This window comes from Sebastes fasciatus, chromosome 19, assembly GCF_043250625.1.
Source record: "Sebastes fasciatus isolate fSebFas1 chromosome 19, fSebFas1.pri, whole genome shotgun sequence".
In the NCBI taxonomy this organism is placed as follows: Eukaryota; Metazoa; Chordata; class Actinopteri; order Perciformes; family Sebastidae; genus Sebastes; species Sebastes fasciatus.
The window spans coordinates 1,254,595-1,279,252 of NC_133813.1; the positions used below are offsets into that span (position 1 = coordinate 1,254,595).

General features: G+C 43.1%; 1 protein-coding gene across 2 annotated transcripts; it reads left to right on the plus strand.

Moving 5' to 3' along the window:
* The first annotated feature begins 1,559 nt into the window (after positions 1-1,559).
* fgfr1b (fibroblast growth factor receptor 1b) lies at positions 1,560-21,131 on the plus strand. 2 transcript variants are annotated; one of them, XM_074617607.1, is made up of 17 exons: positions 1,560-1,802; positions 6,957-7,089; positions 10,596-10,697; positions 11,552-11,727; positions 11,805-11,928; positions 12,018-12,208; positions 14,305-14,449; positions 14,538-14,728; positions 14,814-14,959; positions 16,276-16,397; positions 16,613-16,723; positions 16,809-16,999; positions 18,760-18,882; positions 18,965-19,035; positions 19,152-19,289; positions 19,434-19,539; positions 20,432-21,131. In XM_074617607.1, exons 2-17 carry the CDS (start codon positions 6,981-6,983, stop codon positions 20,501-20,503), a joined length of 2,118 nt encoding a protein of 705 aa, XP_074473708.1. In that variant the 5' UTR covers positions 1,560-1,802; positions 6,957-6,980; the 3' UTR covers positions 20,504-21,131. The 2 variants fall into 2 exon arrangements, with proteins under 2 accessions (XP_074473708.1, XP_074473709.1); XM_074617608.1 differs by having other exon boundaries at positions 1,700-1,831.
* The last annotated feature ends 3,527 nt before the right edge of the window (positions 21,132-24,658 follow it).

A 24,658-nucleotide genomic window follows, 5' to 3' on the forward strand; every position in this document is an offset into this window, starting at 1 on the left:
ATCAGCCGTGCAGAAGTGTGTGTTCGGGAGGACGGATCACACAATACGCTCTCTGTCTCACACACACTCACTGTCATTGTTCACGGCCTGACACTCTCAAACACACATTATGCCAATGAATCCACAATGGAGTCCATGTGTGTGTGTTTGTGTGTGTGTGTGTGTGTGTGTGTGCTGGTGATGTAACAGGGTTGGTGTAAACAGCTGATTATGATCACAGGAAAGTGATACAGACGTTGATACGTTCGCTGCAACATACTGATACACACAGAAACTTTATTTTAAACGCAGGGCTTTTACTTGGAACAAAGTATTTTTTACAGTGTAGTATTAGTACTTTTACTTATAACAGAGTACTTTTTACAGTGTGGTATTATTACGTTTACTTTTAACAGCACTGTAAAAAATACTCTGGTACAAGTAAGAGGAGGTCTACTAATTGTAGTACTTTTTACAGTGTGATAGTAGTACTAGTACTAGTACAGTGATAGTAGTACTAGTACTACTATCTAACAGATGAAGAGTTGAACTCTGGTCAGAAGATGCTCTGCAGGAATTTAAAGGAGGAGGAAGAGGAGGAGGAAGAGGAGCAGGAGGAGGAGAAAGAGGAGGAAGAGGAAGAGGAGCAGGAGGAGGAAGAGGAGGAGGAGGAGGAGGAAGAGGAGGAAGAGGAGGAGGAGGAAGAGAAGAAGGAGGAAGAGGAGGAGGAGGAGGTAGAGGAGGAAGATCGTGCATGAGGTCGGATTTCTCCTCTCGGAGTGATGAAGTGATGAAGAGCAGTTTATTTGTTATCAGGAGGCTCTGGGTGTTGATGGAGTGAGAGGAGAGGAGGAGAGGAGGAGAGGAGGTGGGAGGAGGAGAGGAAGTGAGGAGAGGAGGAGAGGAGGTGAGGAGAGGAGGTGAGGAGGAGAGGAGGTGAGGTGAGGAGAGAGGAGGTGAGGAAAGAGGAGGTGAGGAGAGGAGAGAGGAGGTGAGGAAAGAGGAGGTGAGAAGAGGAGAGAGGAGGTGAGGAAAGAGGAGAGGAGGTGAGGAGGAGAAGAGGTGAGGAGTGAGGAGGTGAGGAGAGAGGAGAGGAGGTGAGGAGGATAGGAGGTGAGGAGAGGAGAGAGGAGGTGAGGAAAGAGGAGGTGAGGAGAGGAGAGAGGAGGTGAGGAAAGAGGAGGTGAGAAGAGGAGAGAGGAGGTGAGGAAAGAGGAGAGGAGGTGAGGAGGAGAAGAGGTGAGGAGTGAGGAGGTGAGGAGAGAGGAGAGGAGGTGAGGAGGAGAGGTGGTGAGGAGAGGAGAGAGGAGGTGAGGAGAGAGGAGGGGAGGTGAGGAGGAGAGGAGGTGAGGAGGTGAGGAGGAGAGGTGGTGAGGAGAGGAGAGAGGAGAGGAGGTGAGGAGGAGAGAGGAGAGGAGGTGAGGAGAGGAGAGAGGTGAGGAGGAGAGGAGGTGAGGAGGTGAGGAGGAGAGGTGGTGAGGAGAGGAGAGAGGAGGTGAGGAGAGAGGTGAGGAGGTGAGGAGGAGAGGAGGTGAGGTGGTGAGGAGAGGAGAGAGGAGGTGAGGAGAGAGGAGGGGTGAGGGGGGTTACTGGAGGACACTCCCACTGAAGGCGTCTCTTCTCCGGACTGAATCCTGAGGAAACACCGTCAACCAGCCGAGCGTCTCCACGTTTTCTCCCCGTGAGAGGAGCTCATTTCTCCCGTTAACCAGGAAGCTCCAGCCCGGTACTCCGGTGCTCCGGTACCGAGGAATACTACCGACCGTCCCCGGCTTTCAGTCCTCGTCCTCGGATCCAGCAGCGAGCTGCGGACCGACTCTCCGGTTGGTTCTTCTCTTTTCTTTAGCCAGATGTGAGTTTAGTTTACTGTTTTCCAGATGTGGAAGAAGTACTCAGATACTACTACTACTACTTACTAGTTTATCTAAAGTAAAAGTGTCTAAATACTTCATTATAGTGACATTAAAAGTCCTTGTTAGAGATTTTATTATTTACTTTAAAGAGTATTTACTGGAGTAAAAGTACACTATTATACTACTACACTATAAAAAATACATGTAAAGGTCCTGCATTGAAAGTGCTGTTTGGGTAAAAGTACATTGTTTAGGTAAAAGTACACATCTTAATGCAGAAGATGTTTAACTCTTTCATTAACTGTCGGTACTCTAACAAGTAAAAGTCCTGCACTGAAAACATTGTTTGGGTCAAAGTACACAAGTATTTTTAGCTAAATGTACTCATGCAGAAGATGTCTCATGTTTAACTCCTTCATTACTGCACTAAATACTCTGTTACAAGTACAAGTACTGCATTAAAGGTGTTTTTGGGGTAAAAGTACACTAGTAAATGTTCATAATAAAGGTACATAATGCAGAGGTAGCAACACTATAAAATACTCCATAACAAGTAGAAGTCCTGCATGTTTAAGTAAAAGTACACAAGTATTACTAGCAAAATATCTCATGTGTTTTATATACAGTCAGGTAGTTTAATCTGTAACAAAACATCATGTTCTGCTCTACAGGAAATAAATACTCCATTACAAGCAAAAGTACTGCCTTTAAGGTGTTGTTTGGGTAAAAGTACACAAGTAAATGTACTTAAAGTATCAAAAGTAAAGGTACATAATGCAAAAGTAGCCACACCACATTATAAAATACTCTGGTACACGTAAAAGTACTGCATTCAAAATGCTGTTTAAGTAAAGGTACGCGTATTATTTGCTAAATGTACTTAAAGTAGTAAAAGTAAAGGTACAAAATGCAAAAGTAGAAACAGTACACTAAGAAATACAAGTAAAAGTCCTGCGTTGAAAATGTTACTTAAGTATAAGTATGCAAGTATTATCAACAAAATGTACTTAAAGTATCAAAAGTAAAAGTACATTAACACAACAGTATAAATGACTCTGTTACAGGTAAAAGTACTGCGTTGAAGGTGTTGTTTGGGTAAAAGTACACAAGTATTATTTAGCTAAGTGTACTAAGTGTAGCAATACTACACGATAAGAATACTGCATAACAAGTAAAAGTACTTCATTGAAAAGTACAAAAGTATTATCTGCAAAATATTACCAAACAGTAATCTCCACCTCGACCAGTAACAGTTATTATTCTACATAATGAGGATCAAGTACATGTTGTTGCTAGTACTTCTGTACTTTTACTGAAGTAACCTCTTGAATGCAGTACTTATCCTTGTAATGCAGTATTTTTTACTGCATTTTGAAATGTACATGTTGGTATAATACTAACATACTTTTACTTAATTAATTAACAATACAACATCCTGACATTATATGACACGTTGTACCTTTACTGTGATACTATAACTATATTTAATAATAATACCTTCAATGCAGTACTTTTACTTGTAATGGAGTATTTTATACTACTACTTTTGCAATATCAAATCAAATCAAATCAAATCAAATCAATTTATTTTTGTATAGCGTCAAATCACAACAGAAGTTATCTCAAGACGCTTTATATGTAGAGCAGGTCTATGACCGTACACCATAGTTTTGAGACCCAACAGGATCCACCAAGCGCACTGGTGTCCCTTTTACTTTTGATACTTCAAGTATATTTAGCGAATAATACTTGTGTACTTTACTTAATCACACCTTCACTGCAGGACTTTTACTTGCAGTGAAGTATTTTATAGTGTACTGTTTCTAGTACATTTAGCAAATAATATGTGTACTTTTACTTAAACAACATTTTGAATGCAGTACTTTTACTTGTACCAGAGTATTTTATAATGTGCTGTGGCTACTTTTGCATTATGTACCTTTACTTTTGATACTTTAAGTACATTTAGCAAATAATACCTGTGTACTTTTGCCCAAACAACACCTTCAATGCAGTACTTTTACTTGTTATGGAGTATTTTATAGTGTGGTGTTTATGTACTTTCCCTCAGTATTACTACTTTTACTGAAGTAAACAACGAGAATACTTCCTCCAGTATCTCATCCTCCAAACCTCCTGGTAGTTTCTTCTTCTTCTTCTTCTTCCTCCTCCCTGTTGGTTGAGATCTCTTCCAGTTTGGTTTCTCTGCGTGATGTTTTCCAGCTCGGTATCAGGAGTCGGTATGACGACGACTCAGAGCTGCAGAATCTGGTGTGTAGGTGACGGCGTCAACACGGGAAGTTTAACAGTCTAACGGTCTGACAGGGAGGAGGAGGAGGAGGAGGAGGAGGGAGGTTATTCAGAGCTGACGAAGAGGTTCAGCGTGTCGCAGAGGATTTGAATTCACCAAAGAGGCTTTCAAGAGCCGTAGTCAAGACCAGGACCAGGTCCAGTTGAGTCCAGACCAGAACCTAGAAGGCCGTGACCAAGCCAAGAAACTAAATACTCCACTACAAGTAAACGTCCTGCACTGAAAGCATTGTTTGGGTAAAAGTACACAAGTATTTCCATCTAAATGTACTCCTGCAGAAGACGTTTAACTCTTTCATTAACTGTTGGAGACTCAAAGCATCACGTTTTATAAACCCATCACTTGTTCTGTGTTTAAAATCTGAATGTGGAAAGTAACCAGAATACTGCACTAAACACTCTGTTACAAGTAAAAGTACTGCATTGAAGGTGTTGTTTGGGTAAAAGTACACAAGTAAATGTACTTAGAGTAGTAAAAGTAAAGGTTCATAATGCAGAAGTAGCCACAGTACACTATGAAATACTCCGTTACAAGTAAAAGTCCTGCGTTCAAAATGTTACTTATGTAGAAGTATGCAAGTATTATCAACAAAATGTACTTAAAGTATCAAAAGTACATAAACACAACAATATAAAATGACTCTGTTACAGGTAAAAGTACTGCGTTGAAGGTGTTGTTTGGGTAAAAGTACACAAGTAGTATTTGCTAAATGTACTTAAGTACATTTACTTGTGTACTTTTAGCCACACAACATTTTGAATGCAGTACTTTTACTTGTTATGGAGTATTTTATAGTATACTGTGGCTACTTCTGCATTATGTACCTTTCATTGTTGATACTTTAAGAACATTTATTTGTGTACTTTTACTTAAACAACACCTTCAATGCAGTACTTCTAAAGTCCTGCATTGAAGGTGTTGTTTGGGTAAAAGTACACAAGTAAATGTACTTAGAGTCGACTGTAGTGAGCTCATCACAGGATCGTGTGTGAGCTGGAGGCCGCCGTGTTTCCCAGAATGCCTTTGGAGCAGTAAACAGTTGTCAACATGGCGTGCAGCAGCTTCACATTAAACTTTTCACAAAGAGCCGGATTAATTAAAGTGTGTACTCCAGATGTGAACTACTGTATTAAGGACGTCTCCATAAACCTGCTCTGCTCATCACGCTCGGGGACGCCGCCCTCCACCACGTGCACACGCTCGCCACACATGCTGGCGTGTTCAGAGTTAACGAGTTCATCTGGTGACTTTGCTGTTGTAAACATTACTGTCACATTCAGCCGAGTTATATTTAACATATATGAATAAGTATTGCTAATATTTATTTATTTATCGTCATAGCGGCATCACGATATTGAACAATGTTACATCACATTTTATCCTCATATCGTGCCGACTAATATTCATTTATAATATTCACTTTTACCTAAACAACACCTTCAACGCAGTACTTCTACCTGTAACAGAGTATTTTTATAATGTTGTGTTAATGTACTTTTACTTTTGATACTTTAAGTACATTTTCGTTGTCACCAACGTTGTCGTTGTCGTCGTCGTTGTTGTCACCATCACCATCATCGTCGTCGTTGTCGTTGTCCTTGTCCTTGTCGTTGTCGTTGTCACCATCACCATCATCATCGTCATCATCATCATCAGCATCATCATGTCTTCAGTCTGAGAAACAGCTGCACAGGTGTGAAGCATTCTGGGAGAAACCTGTGGAGAGAGAAGCCGTCCCTGCTGGTGGACTTTAGTTTCTTTTATTTATTCATCGTGTTGTAAAGCGAGCGCAGACTGATGAGTTTTAGGTGTAGAGCTGCAACTAATGATTATTTTCATTATTAATTAAAGTATAGATCATTTCTCTGATTCATCATTTAGTTTATAAAAGAGAAGTTAATCCTGAGTTGAATGAATGGAAACACTTGGCTGCCCTGAAGGGAGGTCCTGAGTAGTGATGTCACGAGAACCGATACTTCGGTACCAAGTCGATGCCAAAATTCTAATAACGTGACGGTACTTGTTGTCCACAGTACTGAAGGAACCGTACGAAGCCTGCAGGGTCTGAAATTATCACCCGCCAAGCGACAAATGCAGCTGCTTCTGTCCTCCGCTCTCTGTGTCGGAGTTTGACACACACACACACTCACACACACTCACACAGCAGCGCGGTGCAGCAGCGAGATCCAGAGATCCTTTATGTTGAGAAGAGGATTCACTCATGAGGGGAAAACTAAACTGAACAAACTGAATTTCTATCTTCTCTCATCTCTTATTTCTAAATCTCTGAAAAGGTGTTTTCTTTATTGAACTCTGGACTCTGTATTTCCGGTGAATGTTATTGTGACTTGTATTTGATTATCTGACACTGAACTCTCCAGATCCACTCAGTTAGAACCGATCCAACAGCATCCAGTCAAGTTTCAGGAGAAAACCATGAAGAACTAACGTTACGTTACTGAGCTCCAGTTAGATCCAGTTACTCTGCTGTTAGAATCACGTTACATCTGATGAAGAGTTCATACGGCTCGTTTAGGACTCGAGACCTGAGTCACAGACTTGAGACTTACTTGAGACTTGTAAAACAATGACCTGGTCCCACCTCTGGTAGCCTTTACCCGGTGAAATGTCACCATGTCACTGAATTTAAACTACTGCAGTCTGAGAATATTGTTATCGACTACTAGAGTTCTGGTGCCGTGACGTCCCTCGTCCTCATGTAACACAGTTTACAGTAAATAACCTAAAACACAGAAGAAGAGGAAGCAGTCCGGACTGATTGACTCTAACGGTGTTTGTGTCTCTGTCTGCAGAGTGATCCCAGTCTGGACGTCAACATGTCTCCCCCCCGCTGTCTCCGGCTGCTGCTGTCCTGCATCCTGCTGGTTCTGCTGGTCCAGTTCCCTCCGACCCGGTCCAGACCGGCCACAGAGGACACCGACACCGGTAAGACACTTCACAGATGTTCAGTCGAGCTCAGCAGGTCGAGGGAAACATCGAAATGTGTCTGAAGCTTTCTGATTCAGCAACGGCAGTGACGACAGGAGGAGGTTGTGTTGCTTTGGCTCTATCTGTTTAGAGTGGAGAGGAGGTTGTGTTGCTTTGGCTCTATCTGTTTAGAGTGGAGAGGAGGTCGTGTTGCTTTGGCTCTATCTGTTTGGCGTGGAGAGGAGGTCGTGTTGCTCTGGCTCTATCTGTTTGGCGTGGAGAGGAGGTCGTGTTGCTCTGGCTCTATCTGTTTGGCGTGGAGAGGAGGTCGTGTTGCTCTGGCTCTATCTGTTTGGCGTGGAGAGGAGGTCGTGTTGCTCTGGCTCTATCTGTTTGACGTAGAGAGGAGGTCGTGTTGCTCTGGCTCTATCTGTTTGACGTAGAGAGGAGGTTGTGTTGCTCTGGCTCTATCTGTGTGACGTGGAGAGGAGGTCGTGTTGCTCTGGCTCTATCTGTTTGACGTGGAGAGGAGGTCGTGTTGCTCTGGCTCTATCTGTTTGACGTGGAGAGGAGGTCGTGTTGGTCTGGCTCTATCTGTTTTGCGTGGAGAGGAGGTCGTGTTGCTCTGGCTCTATCTGTTTAGAGTGGAGAGGAGGTTGTGTTGCTCTGTCTCTATCTATCTGGCGTGGAGAGGAGGTTGTGTTGCTCTGGCTCTATCTATCTGGCGTCGAGAGGAGGTCAGGTTGCTCTGCTTCTACCTATTTGACGTGGAGAGGAGGTTGTGTTGCTCAGGCTCTATTTATCTGGCGTGGAGAGGAGGTCGTGTTGCTCTGCCTCTACCTATTTGACGTGGAGAGGAGGTCGTTTTGCTCTGACTATCTGTTTGGTGTGGAGAGGAGGTTGTGTTGCTCTGGGTTTACCTATTTGGCGTGGAGAGGAGGTTGTGTTGCTCTGGTTGTTTGTTTGCCTATTCTAAAATGGTGTATTTCTGGTATGTTCTTTATAATATTGCAGTTTTCCTAAAGTTAAATTGAAGTATTGCTTCCAGTAGTATATTGAAGCGTTACCTCAGTATTATGATACTATATTATACTATATACTATATTATATTACAGTATTATGATGCGTAGAGCGTCTACAGGCCTCCGACTCCTTCTTCTTCTATGGTTAGTGTGTTTTAACGGCGTGTTTGTGTGTTTATGGGGTTTTCCCTCGTTGTTGTTGTCGTTTGTTGTTTGAGGCTCTTTCATGTGTCTGTTGTTCCCAGCTGTGGTTTAAACTCTCTATTATATAAAAGCTTATAAAACTTTCCAATGAGAGAATTTCTTTAACAGGAAAGTGTTGTAAAGGTTTGGCGTGTTTTCGTCTCGGAGGCATCTGAAGCTGGTTAGGGTGATTTTTTGATGGTGTAACCGAGGCTTGGCTCTCAGGGTGCTGGTTATGGTCTGTATATCCTGTCCAGACACAGTAACTCAGAACCAGATGGACTCAGTCTGCTGAGATACACAGAAACACTCACAGTATATATATACTACATACTATATACTCTATACCTTCTGTGTGTTGACTTCCAACCATCTGGCCTCCAGCTGACTGACAGTCCGTGTCATCCTGTTGTTTTCCAGCCCGTTAAACTCTCAGTGAAGGAACATCACATTCAGTCTCTCCTTCATAAACAAAGCCTGCTTTCAATTTCCCACCTCGCTCCCTCGTCTCCTCTCAGATGAAGCTCTGAAACCACCTCCCTGCTTTACGCTCTCTGAGAGGAGAAACCCAGTTAACTGTTCCTGTAAGAGCAGAGCGAGCCCAGCCCAGTCTAACCAGGAACGCTGCTGCTTTTAGAAACTCTTTGATGTGTTTAACAGAAGCTGCACATTTTGTCATAATCTATATTTTCAGCACCACAACAGACGGTTTTACAGATTCCCAGCTTTACACTCAGCGGGTTGTTCAGGGTTCTTCTCTGGTTCACTCCAAAGGGCCGTCAAGAGATTCAAATAATTAATCACACATGTTTTATCTGTTCTAAATGAACCTTAAAGGGAGATTAGTCAAGTATTTAATCCTCTTATCAACGTGGGAGTGGACAAATATGCTGCTTTATGTAAATGTATGTATATATTTATTATTGTAAATCAATTAACAACACAGATCAATGACAGATATTGTCCAGAAACCCTCACAGGTACTTATGTATAATGTATATGTAGTATATGTACTTACTTATGTATAATGAAATATATATAAATAAATATAGATATGAAAAATTAAAATTAAAAGCAAAAATGAATAGATAAATAAGAAATATAAAAAAATTTAAATGGAAAATAAAAAGTAGATAAATAAATAAATAAATAAATATATATATAAAAAATATTAATCAATGAACAACACAGAACAATGACAGATATTGTCCAGAAACCCTCACAGGTACTGCATTTAGCATAAAACAATATGCTCCAATCATAACATGTCAAACTGCAGCCCAACAGGCAACAACAGCTGTCAGTGTGTCAGTGTGCTGACTTGACTATGACTTGCCCCAAACTGCATGTGATGATCATAAAGTGGGCATGTCTGTAAAGGGGAGACTCGTGGGTACCCATAGAACCCATTTACATTCACTGATCTGGAGGTCAGAGGTCAAGGGACCCCTTTGAACATGGACATGGTTGGTACCGATGGATTCATCAGGCTTTCTCGTTTCATATGAAACATTTTTCGGATATTTTTCTGCCTTTCTTTCGCCTTTTCTCAGACATTTTCGTGTCATTTTTTGTACATGTAACGGTCATTTTCCCAATATTTTTCAGTCCATTTTCTATTTTTTTTTTTTTTTACATTTATCAGATATTTTACGGTAATTTTTGGGATATTCTCTGGTAATTTTTCGGCAGTTTTTTTAACATGTTTTGGATATTTTATGGTCATTTTTCTGACTTTTCTTCCGCCTTTCTTCTGCATTTTTCAGATATTTTTCGGCAATTTTTTTAACAGTTTTCATATATTTTATGGTTATTTTTGGGATATTTTACGTCATTTTTTAGATATGTAACGGTCATTTTTTCGGCTATTTTTCAGACATTTTTCGGACATTTACCGACGGATTCTTTGGATTCTTTAGGTTTTCTAGTCTCATATGTCGTAAAATGTTTCAGTTTGGTTCCAACATTTGAAGCTCGTTTAGTTATTAAAGATGATGATACCCCCCCCCTCCCCACGCTCCATTAATAATGGTTCAGTCCTAACAGGACGGGGTGTGTGTGTGTGTGTGTGTGTGTGTGTGTGTGTGTGTTGCTGTTAATGGCTGCTGGGCAGAGAGGGAGGAGGTCTCTGGAGTTTGGGAAGTGGTCGGCGACAGCTCTCTGAGATGGGGTCAGAGGTCAGAGGTTAATCCACTAACTGGTTTCATTGTCTGTCGGAGGAACATCAGAGAGGAGCTTTAAAACCTGCACACACACACACACACACACACACAACACACACACACCAGCAGAGTCTTTAACGTTAAACTTCTCTTATAGGCGACGCAGTGAAATCCTCTGAAGACGAAGAAGATGATGAGTCATCGTCGGAGGAAAATAAACTGTCCAATGAGCTGTCGACGAGCAACGAGCAGCTCCAGAGTAAGAAAACATGAATGATCCAGATGTTGATCCTGATGTTTATTCCTATTATGTATTATTCTATTCCTAAAAATAAAAATAAATGCATATAAAATACAGAAAATAAATCAAATTACAACAAATAAATAGGTAAAAAATATGAAATTATAAAATACATTAATTTACAATAAATAATTAGATTCAATATATATATATATATATATATATATATAAACATGAGATAACAAAATTAATTGATATAAAATAAATGTATAAAATAAATCAAATTAAAACAAATAAATAGATACAAAATATGAAATTATAAAATACATTAATTTGCAATAAATAATTAGATACAAGATATATATATATATTTAAAAACATAAGATTAATAAAATTAAAATAAATTGATATAAAATTAATCAAATTACAATAAATAAATAGATATAAAGTATATAAAATTAAAAATTAAATAAATATATAAAAAATACAAATAAATAAATAAATATGCAAATGAAATGGTAAGTTTTTTTATTATTATGTTCATTATTATTATTATTATTATGTTCATTATTGATATACACTATTCATTCTCAGCAAGTTGACACTTAATTCCCCAGATCCACTTAGTTTGATCCAATCTGACAGCATCCAGTCAAGTTACCAGATACCAAAGACAGTTTTGTTCTTGTAGAAAGACTAAATGTTGGTCGACAGAAAACGCCTCTCAGTCCAGACGAGACTCAGATAACATCGGTACATTTGGTGACGAGCTCATTTTGACTTGTTTAAGACTCAAAACTCAAAGTTTAGGACTCTGGACTTGAGTGCAAAGACAAAAAGTAATGACTCGGTGTGACCTCTGACCTCGTCAGCCTCGGCGCCACCGCAGTGGGTGATGCCAGACAAGATGGAGAAGCAGCTCCACGCCGTTCCCGCCAGCCGTACCGTGAAGTTTCGATGCCTAGCGACGGGAAACCCCGTTCCCTCGCTGCGCTGGTACAAGAACGGGAAAGTGTTCAGGAAGGACCAGCGGATCGGAGGCTTCAAGGTGCGTCTTTAACTGAGAAAAGAACTCACAGCGGAGTTTTATTTGATATCTATTGATTAATCTGCTCAATGTTTCAGATCAGAGACCACATGTGGACTCTCATCATGGAGTCGGTGGTTCCGTCTGATAAAGGGAACTACACCTGCGTGGTGGAGAACGAACACGGGAGCCTCAAACACACCTACCTGCTGGACGTAGTCGGTGAGAACTCCTGTAGTCTGGTACTAGAGACGTCACTCCTGTGGTGGTAAAACCCAACGTGTTGATGACCTTTGACCTCTCCGCTGCAGAGCGTTCTCCTCACAGACCCATCCTGCAGGCCGGTCTGCCGGCCAACCAGACGGCGGTCGTCGGTCGCGACGTGGAGTTCGTGTGTCGGGTGTTCAGCGACCCGCAGCCTCACATCCAGTGGCTCAAACACATCACCGTCAACGGCAGCAGAGAGGCGCCGGACGGACACCCGTACGTCCTCGTCCTCAAGGTAACCGTCCGTCAGGGATCACTGAGGTGGTTTCAAACGGCTGCAGAGCTGCGACCGAGTTCTTGATTAATTAATAACCCGAGTTCAACTGACGGATGATTTTTCTTTGTTTTATTTGAATAATTTTCTGAAGCTTAAAGAAATAAAAATATACCCAGCAGTTCAAAAGAAAAAAAGTGAAATTAAAGATGATTTGTATTTGTTAGAAATATTATTTTTTTGTTTGAAATGATTTGTCCTGTAACTACGACTTTAATCTCGGAAATTCAGAGTTTTTCTCTGAATATTAGCCTCCTAACCCCGGCTCTGGCTTTTTCACAAATTATCAAAGATTTATGTTTCCTTTGACAAAGAAAAACTACAATTTTTCATTATTTTTTTTTCTCTCGTAAATTAACTGCTTTAATCTCAGAGAATATTCTTCTTCTAATTTTTTTCTTGTAAATTTATGACTTTATAATCTCAGTGAATATTCATTTTTTTCCTGTAAATTTACAAATATAATCTCAAAGAATTTCTGAGTATTTTCTTGCAAATGTATGGCTTTATAATCTCAGAGAATATTCAAGTTTTTTTTCTTATAACTCTTTGTGGGATCCAGCGCGCTCCATATATAAATAAAATAAAGTACATTTTTAAAAAAATCTTTAATTTATTCTACAGTATGTAAACTTTGAAAAGAACCATACAGATCTGATGTATTATTATTATTATTATTATTATTATTATTATTATTTAGAAAGGATTGTCAGGTAAATAAATGAAACCGTTTTATTTTGGAGGTTCTGTTACAGCTTGTGATGCTGCAGTGACTTCCTGTTGATATTAATGTGATTGGACGATGTTTCATAGCATCCATCAGTCGACTAAAACCATTCTGTTTGTTTTGTTTAGAAAAAAGCATGAAAAAATGACTAATGGACGAAAGAAATCTCAGTGAACTGAAACCAAAACGAGCGGCTAATCGACTAAGAGCATCCCTAATAAAACCTTTACCGCTAAGATACTCCTTAAGATTTAACGGTGCAACTTGAAGTTGAGCTGGTGAAACTCTGGACTGTTATTTGGAAACGTGGCATCGCTTCTGGCCTGAAACTAAACAAACCAAAGCTAAAGAGCCGGTTACAGATCTGGTCTCCGGTTGGCAGCAGCGTGTCGGGATGACGACGTGCACGAGGTCTCTGCCGTGACTCAACGCTGTGAAAGTGAAGTGTGTTTGTTACCTTGCAGACCTCGTGGTGATTCAGCCGCTCTTCATCCTGCAGAGTAAAAACCACATCTGAGCTGTGACCAAAGACTCTGTGGTCGGTTGTGTCGGGCACGCAGCCAGCAGCCAGCAGCCAGCAGCCAGCAGCCCTGCACCGATCATTATGGTTATCATTATGTTCCTTTAGGATGAATACAATGAAAAGACTTTAAACCAGTTATTCAATCAGCTCTTAACCAGAAATGTGAGAAGCACCAGAGTCTAACAGTTATTTCATGATGGTTACGGCTGTCAGTTGTGCCAACAACACAACATTAGACTTAAAAATAAAACATACTTAAAAATGTTAAAATAAAAAATAAAAAATAAATATGAAAAATAAATAAAAAGTAAAAAAATAAAAATGGAAAATATAAAAAAAATAAAATAAAAATAACTTCAACTGGAATTTAAAATCGCATTTTGCTGCTAAAAAATAAAATAAATAAAAAATAAAATAAAAAGATCATTGTGATGAAGGTAACACAGTTTATAGTCTAAGTATATAGTATATCAGTCTAATGCAGTGAGGGCCAAAGAGACAATGTACTACGGAGTATTAGGGCCACTTTGAGGGAAAACACATCCAGATTTTTTCATTTTTTCATTTTTCATTTAAATTAAATTTTTTAAGCTAAAAATATTTCCGATTTTTTTTCCTTGCAAATTTAAGACTTTATAATCTCAGAGAATATTTTTAGTAATTTTTCTATTTTTCTTTCTCTCGTAAATGTACAACTTTTTTTCAGACAGGAAGTCAGAACATATTGTATTTATTGATAATAACTGCAGCTTTCATCCTGTAAATGAACTCGTCCACCACGTCTCCACGTCTCTGTCGTTGTTCCAGACTGCAGGTTTGAACACCACCGATAAAGAGATGGAGGTGTTGACTCTGAGGAACGTGACTCTGACCGATTCAGGAGAGTACACCTGCCTGGCGGGAAACTCCATCGGCGTCTCTCATCACTCGGCGTGGCTCTCCGTGGTCGACGGTACGTTCCCGTCCTTCAGAAGCTAAACTAGAGTTTATGACCTTTACTCTGGATCTGACTGACTGATGTGATGTTCCTCTGGTCTCAGATCTCCCCCCCGCCCCGCTGCCCTCTCAGACATACCTGGAGATCTTCATCTATTGCCTCGGCTTCTTCATCATCATCGTCCTCACCGCCACGGCCGTCGTCTGCAGACTCTGCTGCGCCCCGAAGAAGAGCGACTTCGGAAGCCCGTTAGTCGTCCAGAAACTAGCCAAGAGCGTCCATCTGAGGAGACAGGTGAGGTCAGGTCAGAGGTCAGACCGCTCCTCCCTCGTCGCTGCATCCGGAGACTCTCACAGCGTCTTCTGTCCTCCCTCTGCAGGTGTCCGTCGAGTCCTCGTCCTCCCTCCAGTCCGGGATGTGTCTGATGCGTCCGTCTCGCCTCTCCAGCGCCGCGGGCAGCGTCCTGACGGGAGTGTCGGAGTACGAACTTCCCTACGATCCCCTCTGGGAGCTTCCTCGTGACCGGTACGATCAATAAATGAATAAATGAATGAATGAATAAGTAAGTAAGTAAGTAAGTAAGTAAGTAAGTAAGTAAGTAAGTAAGTAAGTAAGTAAGTAAGTAAGTAAGTAAGTAAGTAAGTAAGTAAGTAAGTAAGTAAGTAAGTAAGTAAGTAAGTAAGTAAGTAAGTAAGTAAGTAAGTAAGTAAGTAAGTAAGTAAGTAAGTAAGTAAGTAAGTAAGTAAGTAAGTAAGTAAGTAAGTAAGTAAGTAAGTAAGTAAGTAAGTAAGTAAGTAAGTAAGTAAGTAAGTAAGTAAGTAAGTAAGTAAGTAAGTAAGTAAGTAAGTAAGTAAGTAAGTAAGTAAGTAAGTAAGTAAGTAAGTAAGTAAGTAAGTAAGTAAGTAAGTAAGTAAGTAAGTAAGTAAGTAAGTAAGTAAGTAAGTAAGTAAGTAAGTAAGTAAGTAAGTAAGTAAGTAAGTAAGTAAGTAAGTAAGTAAGTAAGTAAGTAAGTAAGTAAGTAAGTAAGTAAGTAAGTAAGTAAGTAAGTAAGTAAGTAAGTAAGTAAGTAAGTAAGTAAGTAAGTAAGTAAGTAAGTAAGTAAGTAAGTAAGTAAGTAAGTAAGTAAGTAAGTAAGTAAGTAAGTAAGTAAGTAAGTAAGTAAGTAAGTAAGTAAGTAAGTAAGTAAGTAAGTAAGTAAGTAAGTAAGTAAGTAAGTAAGTAAGTAAGTAAGTAAGTAAGTAAGTAAGTAAGTAAGTAAGTAAGTAAGTAAGTAAGTAAGTAAGTAAGTAAGTAAGTAAGTAAGTAAGTAAGTAAGTAAGTAAGTAAGTAAGTAAGTAAGTAAGTAAGTAAGTAAGTAAGTAAGTAAGTAAGTAAATAAATAAATAAATAAATAAATAAATTGCAAAAATAAATAAATAAATGATAAATGATAAATGCAAAATAAAAAAATACATTTTAAAATGAATACAAATAAATACCGAAATAAATAAAAGGGAAAATTAAACAGAAGAGTAAATAAATAAGGGAATTAATACAAAGATAAATAAATAAAGAAGCAAATTAAAACAAATTTATATCACATTTTATCAATTAATTAATGGCTATATTTATTTATTTATCTTAAATTAATCCCCTTATTTATTTACTCTTCTGTTTTATTTTTCCTTTTACTTCTTTATTTCTTTATTTCTTTTTATTAATTTTTAAATGTATTTATTTTTTGCATTATTTATTTATTTAATTTTTTATGTATTTTTTATTTATTTACATTAATTTTTAAATGTTTGCATTTATTTTATTTAATTTTATTTAATTTTTTTATATTTTCTTTCCGTCCTCAGGCTGACGCTGGGGAAGGCTCTTGGCGAGGGATGTTTCGGTCAGGTGGTTCTGGCCGAGGCTGTCGGGGTCGACAGGAATAAACCGACGCGCCTCACGAAGGTGGCGGTGAAGATGCTGAAATGTGAGTCTGGAAAAACATCTGCATTCTGATCATTTATGAATCTGTGAGTCTTTATCCAGTTGTGACCGGTTATTGATCCAAACCCCGACTCTTAATCCAACTTTGACCCTTTGACCCACATTGACCCACTTTGACCCACTTTGACCCACTTTGACCCGTTTCATGTGAGAATAAGACCTTTAAGTGGTGTTGTTGTTGTTGTTGTTGTCGTGCAGCGGACGCCACGGAGAAGGACCTGTCTGACCTCATCTCTGAGATGGAGATGATGAAGATGATTGGCAAACACAAGAACATCATCAACCTGCTGGGAGCGTGCACTCAGGACGGTGAGCGTGCTCGTCACAAGTTAACGGCCAGTGGTCAGTGGTGATGTACAGATGTTTAACGGTGTCCCCCCCCCTCCTCCGTCAGGCCCTCTGTACGTGGTGGTGGAGTACGCCTCCCAGGGGAACCTTAGGGAGTACCTCCGCACTCGGCGGCCCGTCGGGTTGGAGTACTGGAGCGGGTCGAGGCAGACGACTCTGGGCAATCTGGAGGTCAGGGAGCTGGTGTCGGCGGCGTACCAGGTGGCCAGAGGGATGGCCTACCTCGCCTCCAAGAAGGTCAGTTGAAGGCTGAAGGTCGATGAAGGTCAAAGTTGCTTTAGGCAGCCAAACTTTAAACTAAATATAACAACATTTCTGCACCGTTTAGTCTCCTCCAGCTGCTAATAACTATCCCCCTGAGACCAACTTTACCGTCTTTCAGAGGCTGTAAACAGGTTCAGTTTTTCAAGATACTGGCGTCATATGAAACGGAAAAATGACCGAAAAAATGTCCAAAGAATTTCCAAAAAAGAGGAAAAAAGGCAGAAGAAAAGTCTGACAAATGACCAAAAAATATCAGAAAAATGTCCAAAAAATATCCAGATATGTCCAAAAAAATACCAAGAAATGTCAGAAAAAAGGTGGAAGAAAGGCAGAAGAAAAGTCTGAAAAATGACCGAAACATTTCCAAAAAAAGCGAAAGCAAAGTCTGAAAAATGTAAAGAAACATAGTAAACTATAAACCTGATGGATCCATCGGTACCAAACATGTCAGATTATCTGGTCCTGAAGGAGGTTAAATAACGCTCCAAACTTACACTAAATGTTTTCGAAAACTGTCATGTCCATGTTCAAAGGGGTCCCTTGACCTCTGACCTCCAGATCAGTGAATGTAAATGGGTTCTATGGGTACCCACGAGTCTCCCCTTTACAGACATGCCCACTTTATGATCATCACATGCAGTTTGTGGCAAGTCATAGTCAAGTCAGCACACTGACACACTGACAGCTGTTGTTGCCTGTTGGGCTGCAGTTTGCCATGTTATGATTGGAGCATATTGTTTTATGCTAAATGCAGTACCTGTGAGGGTTTCTGGATCAATATCTGTCTTTGTTTTGTGTTGTTCATTGACTAATATTTTTTATATATATATTTATTTATTTATCTACTTTTTATTTTCCATTTTAATTTTTTTATATTTCTTATTTATCTATTCATTTTTGCTTTTAATTTTAATTTTTCATATCTATATTTATTTATATATATTTCATTATACATAAGTAAGTACATATACTACATATAGTCCCCATAGGAGACATTTCATTGACCTCACTGTATAAAATCACAGCCTCATGAAACTTTAAAGCCACAAACTAGAGACCTAGAGCATTCAGAGGATGGATGGATCAGACTAGAGACCTAGAGCATTCAGAGGATGGATGGATCAGACTAGAGACCTAGAGCATTCAGAAGATGGAGGGATCAGACTAGAGACCTAGAGCATTCAGAGGATGGAGGGATCAGACTAGAGACCTAGAGCATTCAGAGGATGGATGGATCAAACTAGAGACCTAGAGCATTCAGAGGATGGATGGATCAGACTAGAGACCTAGAGCATTCAGAGGATGGATGGATCAGACTAGAGACCTAGAGCATTCAGAGGATGGATGAATCAAACTAGAGACCTAGAGCATTCAGAGGATGGATGGATCAAACTAGAGACCTAGAGCATTCAGAGGATGGATGGATCAGACTAGAGACCTAGAGCATTCAGAGGATGGAGGGATCAGACTAGAGACCTAGAGCATTCAGAGGATGGATGGATCAGACTAGAGACCTAGAGCATTCAGAGGATGGATGGATCAGAATAGAGACCTAGAGCATTCAGAAGATGGATGGATCAAACTAGAGACCTAGAGCATTCAGAGGATGGATGGATCAAACTAGAGACCTAGAGCATTCAGAGGATGTTCACCACTTCTATGTGACTAAGACTATGTGAGTCTCTCTGTGGTTGATGAAGAGTTGGGTGTGAAGCTGCTGTGTCTCCTCTCAGTGTATTCACAGAGACCTGGCAGCCAGGAACGTGTTGGTCACCGAAGACAACGTGATGAAGATCGCTGACTTCGGCCTGGCCCGAGACGTCCACCACATCGACTACTACAAGAAGACCACCAACGTGAGGAGACGTCTTCATCAGACTGGGGGTGGGGGGCGTGTGTGCTGATAAACGTTGTGACCGGTGTGTTGATGTTCTACAGGGTCGTCTGCCGGTGAAGTGGATGGCACCAGAAGCTTTATTCGACCGCATCTACACACACCAGAGTGACGTGTGAGTCTCAGCTCTAAAGACTTTCTGTGTTTCATTAAACTCGTTACGTAAATGTTAAATATGATTACGTCTTATGTCTGAGTGTGCTGAGTGTATTCCGTGTGCTGCTGCTGCAGGTGGTCGTTCGGCGTCCTGCTGTGGGAGATCTTCACCCTGGGGGGATCTCCGTACCCCGGCGTCCCCGTGGAGGAGCTCTTCAAGCTGCTGAAGGAAGGACACCGCATGGAGAAACCCTCCGCCTGTCCTCAGGAGCTGTGAGTACGCCACAAAGTCCGTCCTCCAGATGGAGACATGAACGCTTCCAGTCTAATAATCCATCAGTCAGAGACGTTAAGAGATAAACGGACCCGGTAATGTTCCTTGTTCACGTGTGTGAACGCTGCTTTGTGGTTCCTCAGGTACCTGATGATGAGAGACTGCTGGAACGCCGTCCCGTCTCGCCGACCGACGTTCCTACAGCTGGTCGAGGACTTAGACCGCGCCCTCTCTCTCATGGCCAACCAGGTAACGTTCTTTATCCGAAGAGCAGCTGATCTGACGTTTAATCGACTCATCCGGAGTTCGTTCCATCAGAAGTTGTTTGTATTTTTCTAGAGAGAGTCCAGTAGTTCTGTTCCCTGACAGCGTGGACACACTGGGAGCGTCAGCAGCGTGGCGGCTGCGTTACCTGTTGTTTTTATTTCGGCGTCCGTGTTAACAGGTTAGAGCAGCCACACTGCCCGCGGGAGACGCACGACTCAGCTGCGTCTCTTCTAGAGATTCGAGGTCTCGCCTATTTTTGCCGCGAGCCGTGCGTCTCACAGCAACAACAGACAGTGGAGGTGATCTATTGACTGTATATTAACATCATATCAGCTACATTAATACGGTTTACATGTCTATCTGTAGAATATGGTACGGAGATGAAAAAAATGTAAAGACTTATTTTTAAGACAACACTTCCTGCTTTCATTTCAAAATAAAAGCCCTTAAGCGATTTTTCTGTGGATAGAATTCCTTCATTTATTAACACGAGGCTTTTATTCTGAAATATGAGCCGGACAGTGTTGTAGAACATGCAGTGACTTGCAGAGCTCCATGAATGAATATAGTACGGAGTCTTAAATGTGGATTATTACTATTATTTATAAATTACCACACGCGTCTAAACCTTTCTCTGTCTAAAATAAATATAAATGATATTTATAATGAAATGAAACGGCCATTAAAAGGCAAACTATGTAGAAAGAAAGAGCTGACAGCAGCAGCTGCAGCTGAAATGCAGCTGGTGTGAACACCCGACGTGTGAATCACGCAGCCGCCTCGCACTCCTGACGTTCCTGGTGTGTCTGAGGCTTGAGACGCTCTGAGACGCTCTGAGCTTCTAACTGTGATCCTCTGGTTCTGGTCTCTGCAGGAGTACCTGGACCTGGCCGCTCCTCTGGTCCAGTATTCGACGGTCTCGCCTCCTTCCTGTAACTCCACATAGGCCTCCTGGGATCTCTTCCCCTTCCCGGATCACCTTCACCCCGTTTCCTCTGCTGCTGCGCGGCGGCGGCGGTCCCAGATGAGGCTCCGGAGCTCAGACGAAGCCGCCTCGCTGCCGTCTATCAGCAGCAGCCTGATGTGAAGAACAGCTGGACTGAGCTGGACTCAGGACTCAGGAAGCAGCAGCTCATCCAGAGAGGACACAAAGACTGAGTTCAGCCACCGAGAGCTGCTCCTGAGCTGCATCACCGCTTCACTATGTTCATATTAATAATAATGATAATAATAATAATAATAATAATGTCCTCAGTGTGAATATTGTAAATAATAGTTTGTGTTATATGGATGTTAAACTGGATTTATAAGAGACACATGAAATGAAAGGGAAAGTAAGTAAAGGGAGAACCAGATGTAAATAAATGTATAAATGTGTATTAATCTGGAAACACGTTATTACTCATTATTACATTTATTTCTTTGTATTCATTAATTTATTTATGCATTTCTCTGACGTCTGCCAGTGTTTCACTTCAACGTTGAGCTTCTCCTCCAGCTGATGACTCAACATGCTTCTAGTTGAATGTGTCAAATAATAATTAATAACAGTATTAAAATCCTTTTCTTATAAAGTCGTTGTGATTTAAATGGACGAAATGGGATTTTTGTGTCTTAGAATTTGTCTGCATTTAAAAACATCTTGGTTTCGTCGCCATCTTGATTTTTGGGCGTCGCCATCTTGGTTTTCGGCCTTTGTATTCATTTTTGGCCGTCGCCATATTGGTTCATGGCCGTCACCATCTTGGTTTCGTCGCCATCTTGGTTTTTGACCGTCGCCATCTTGGTTTCGTCGCCATCTTGATTTTTGGCCGTCGCCATCTTGGTTTCGTCGCCATCTTGATTTTTGGCCATGAGCTTCAGAAACCTTCCCCCCTCGGTGGGGGATTCGTAGGGTCCAACATTCACAACTATTTCTGTCACTTTTCATGTTTACCAGCAGCTACAACTCCGTCTTTGAAAGTCTTCCAGGAGAGACTGTCTGAAAATATCCCCATATATTATATAAACGATATCGCCATGACGACCAGCGTTTAGTGTTGAACGGAGCCCTTGGGGGAGGAAGATGAAACATGAGTCCCAGTGGCTCCAACAGGAAGAGAAGCTTGTTGAGGGGCCGCTGCATCATCCATCACACACACACACACACACACACACACACACACACACACACACACACACACACACACACGACTGAACATCCATCATGTTCTTCTTGTCTGTGACATCTTCTTCCCTCTGTAGCCTCTGGCTGACTCTACTGATTCCTACCTGCTGTGCTGCGTATTTAGTGACCGTCCTCTGGCTCCGTCCTCTGTCTCCGTCCTCTGTCTCCGTCCTCTGTCTCCGTCCTCCGGCTCCGTCCTCTGTCTCCGTCCTCTGTCTCCGTCCTCTGTCTCCGTCCTCTGTCTCCTTCCTCTGTCTCCGTCCTCCGGCTCCGTCCTCCGTCTCCTTCCTCTGTCTCCTTCCTCTGTCTCCGTCCTCCGGCTCCGTCCTCCGTCTCCTTCCTCTGTCTCCGTCCTCTGTCTCCTTCCTCTGTCTCCGTCCTCTGTCTCCGTCCTCTGTCTCCGTCCTCTGTCTCCGTCCTCCGGCTCCGTCCTCCGTCTCCGTCCTCCGGCTCCGTCCTCTGGCTCCGTCCTCTGTCTCCTTACTCTGGCTCCGTCCTCTGTCTCCTTCCTCCGGCTCCGTCCTCTGTCTCCTTCCTCCGGCTCCGTCCTCTGTCTCCTTCCTCTGGCTCCGTCCTCTGTCTCCTTCCTCCGGCTCCGTCCTCTGTCTCCTTCCTCCGGCTCCGTCCTCTGTCTCCGTCCTCTGTCTCCGTCCTCTGTCTCCGTCCTCTGTCTCCGTCCTCTGTCTCCGTCCTCCGGCTCCGTCCTCCGTCTCCTTCCTCTGTCTCCTTCCTCTGTCTCCGTCCTCCGGCTCCGTCCTCTGGCTCCGTCCTCTGTCTCCTTATTCTGGCTCCGTCCTCTGTCTCCTTCCTCCGGCTCCGTCCTCTGTCTCCTTCCTCTGTCTCCGTCCTCTGTCTCCTTCGTCCTCTGTCTCCTTCCTCCGGCTCCGTCCTCTGTCTCCTTCCTCCGGCTCCGTCCTCTGTCTCCTTCCTCTGTCTCCTTCCTCCGGCTCCGTCCTCTGTCTCCGTCCTCTGTCTCCTTCCTCCGGCTCCGTCCTCTGTCTCCTTCCTCTGTCTCCTTCCTCCGGCTCCGTCCTCTGTCTCCTTCCTCTGGCTCCGTCCTCTGTCTCCTTCCTCTGTCTCCGTCCTCTGTCTCCTTCCTCCGGCTCCGTCCTCCGGCTCCGTCCTCTGTCTCCTTCCTCTGTCTCCTTCCTCCGGCTCCGTCCTCTGTCTCCTTCCTCTGGCTCCGTCCTCTGTCTCCGTCCTCTGTCTCCTTCCTCTGGCTCCGTCCTCTGTCTCCTTCCTCCGGCTCCGTCCTCGTCCTCTGTCTCCTTCCTCTGTCTCCTTCCTCTGTCTCCTTCCTCTGGCTCCGTCCTGTGTCTCCTTCCTCTGTCTCCGTCCTCTGTCTCCTTCGTCCTCTGGCTCCGTCCTCTGTCTCCTTCCTCCGGCTCCGTCCTCTGTCTCCTTCCTCTGGCTCCGTCCTCTGTCTCCTTCCTCCGGCTCCGTCCTCTGTCTCCTTCCTCTGGCTCCGTCCTCTGTCTCCGTCCTCTGTCTCCTTCCTCTGTCTCCTTCCTCTGGCTCCGTCCTCTGTCTCCTTCCTCTGGCTCCGTCCTCTGTCTCCTTCCTCTGTCTCCTTCCTCTGGCTCCGTCCTCTGTCTCCGTCCTCTGTCTCCGTCCTCTGTCTCCTTCCTCTGTCTCCTTCCTCTGTCTCCGTCCTCTGTCTCCTTCCTCTGGCTCCGTCCTCTGGCTCCGTCCTCTGTCTCCTTCCTCTGTCTCCGTCCTCTGTCTCCTTCCTCTGTCTCCTTCCTCTGGCTCCGTCCTCTGTCTCCTTCCTCTGTCTCCGTCCTCTGTCTCCTTCGTCCTCTGTCTCCTTCGTCCTCTGTCTCCGTCCTCTGTCTCCTTCCTCTGTCTCCGTCCTCTGTCTCCTTCCTCCGGCTCCGTCCTCTGTCTCCTTCCTCTGGCTCCGTCCTCTGTCTCCTTCCTCTGTCTCCTTCCTCCGGCTCCGTCCTCTGTCTCCTTCCTCCGGCTCCGTCCTCTGTCTCCTTCCTCTGTCTCCTTCCTCTGGCTCCGTCCTCTGTCTCCTTCCTCTGTCTCCGTCCTCTGTCTCCTTCGTCCTCTGGCTCCGTCCTCTGTCTCCTTCCTCCGGCTCCGTCCTCTGTCTCCTTCCTCTGTCTCCTTCCTCTGGCTCCGTCCTCTGTCTCCTTCCTCTGTCTCCGTCCTCTGTCTCCTTCGTCCTCTGGCTCCGTCCTCTGTCTCCTTCCTCTGGCTCCGTCCTCTGGCTCCGTCCTCTGTCTCCTTCCTCTGGCTCCGTCCTCTGTCTCCTTCCTCTGTCTCCGTCCTCTGTCTCCTTCCTCTGTCTCCTTCCTCTGGCTCCGTCCTCTGTCTCCTTCCTCTGTCTCCGTCCTCTGTCTCCTTCGTCCTCTGTCTCCTTCGTCCTCTGTCTCCGTCCTCTGTCTCCTTCCTCCGGCTCCGTCCTCTGTCTCCTTCGTCCTCTGTCTCCTTCCTCTGGCTCCGTCCTCTGTCTCCTTCGTCCTCTGTCTCCTTCCTCTGGCTCCGTCCTCTGTCTCCTTCCTCTGGCTCCGTCCTCTGTCTCCTTCGTCCTCTGTCTCCTTCGTCCTCTGTCTCCTTCCTCTGTCTCCGTCCTCTGTCTCCTTCCTCTGGCTCCGTCCTCTGTCTCCTTCCTCTGTCTCCGTCCTCTGTCTCCTTCGTCCTCTGTCTCCGTCCTCTGTCTCCTTCGTCCTCTGTCTCCGTCCTCTGTCTCCTTCCTCCGGCTCCGTCCTCTGTCTCCTTCCTCTGGCTCCGTCCTCTGTCTCCTTCGTCCTCTGTCTCCTTCGTCCTCTGTCTCCTTCGTCCTCTGTCTCCTTCCTCTGTCTCCGTCCTCTGTCTCCTTCCTCTGGCTCCGTCCTCTGTCTCCTTCCTCTGTCTCCGTCCTCTGTCTCCTTCGTCCTCTGTCTCCGTCCTCTGTCTCCTTCGTCCTCTGTCTCCGTCCTCTGTCTC

Coding starts and splice junctions, on each gene's coding strand:
- fgfr1b (XM_074617607.1), top strand. CDS start 6,981: ATGTCTCCCCCCCGCTGTCTCCGGCTGCTGCTGTCCTGCATCCTGCTG. Junction 17,000..18,759: donor CCTACCTCGCCTCCAAGAAG/GTCAGTTGAAGG, acceptor GTCTCCTCTCAG/TGTATTCACAGAGACCTGGC. Junction 19,290..19,433: donor TCCGCCTGTCCTCAGGAGCT/GTGAGTACGCCA, acceptor GTGGTTCCTCAG/GTACCTGATGATGAGAGACT.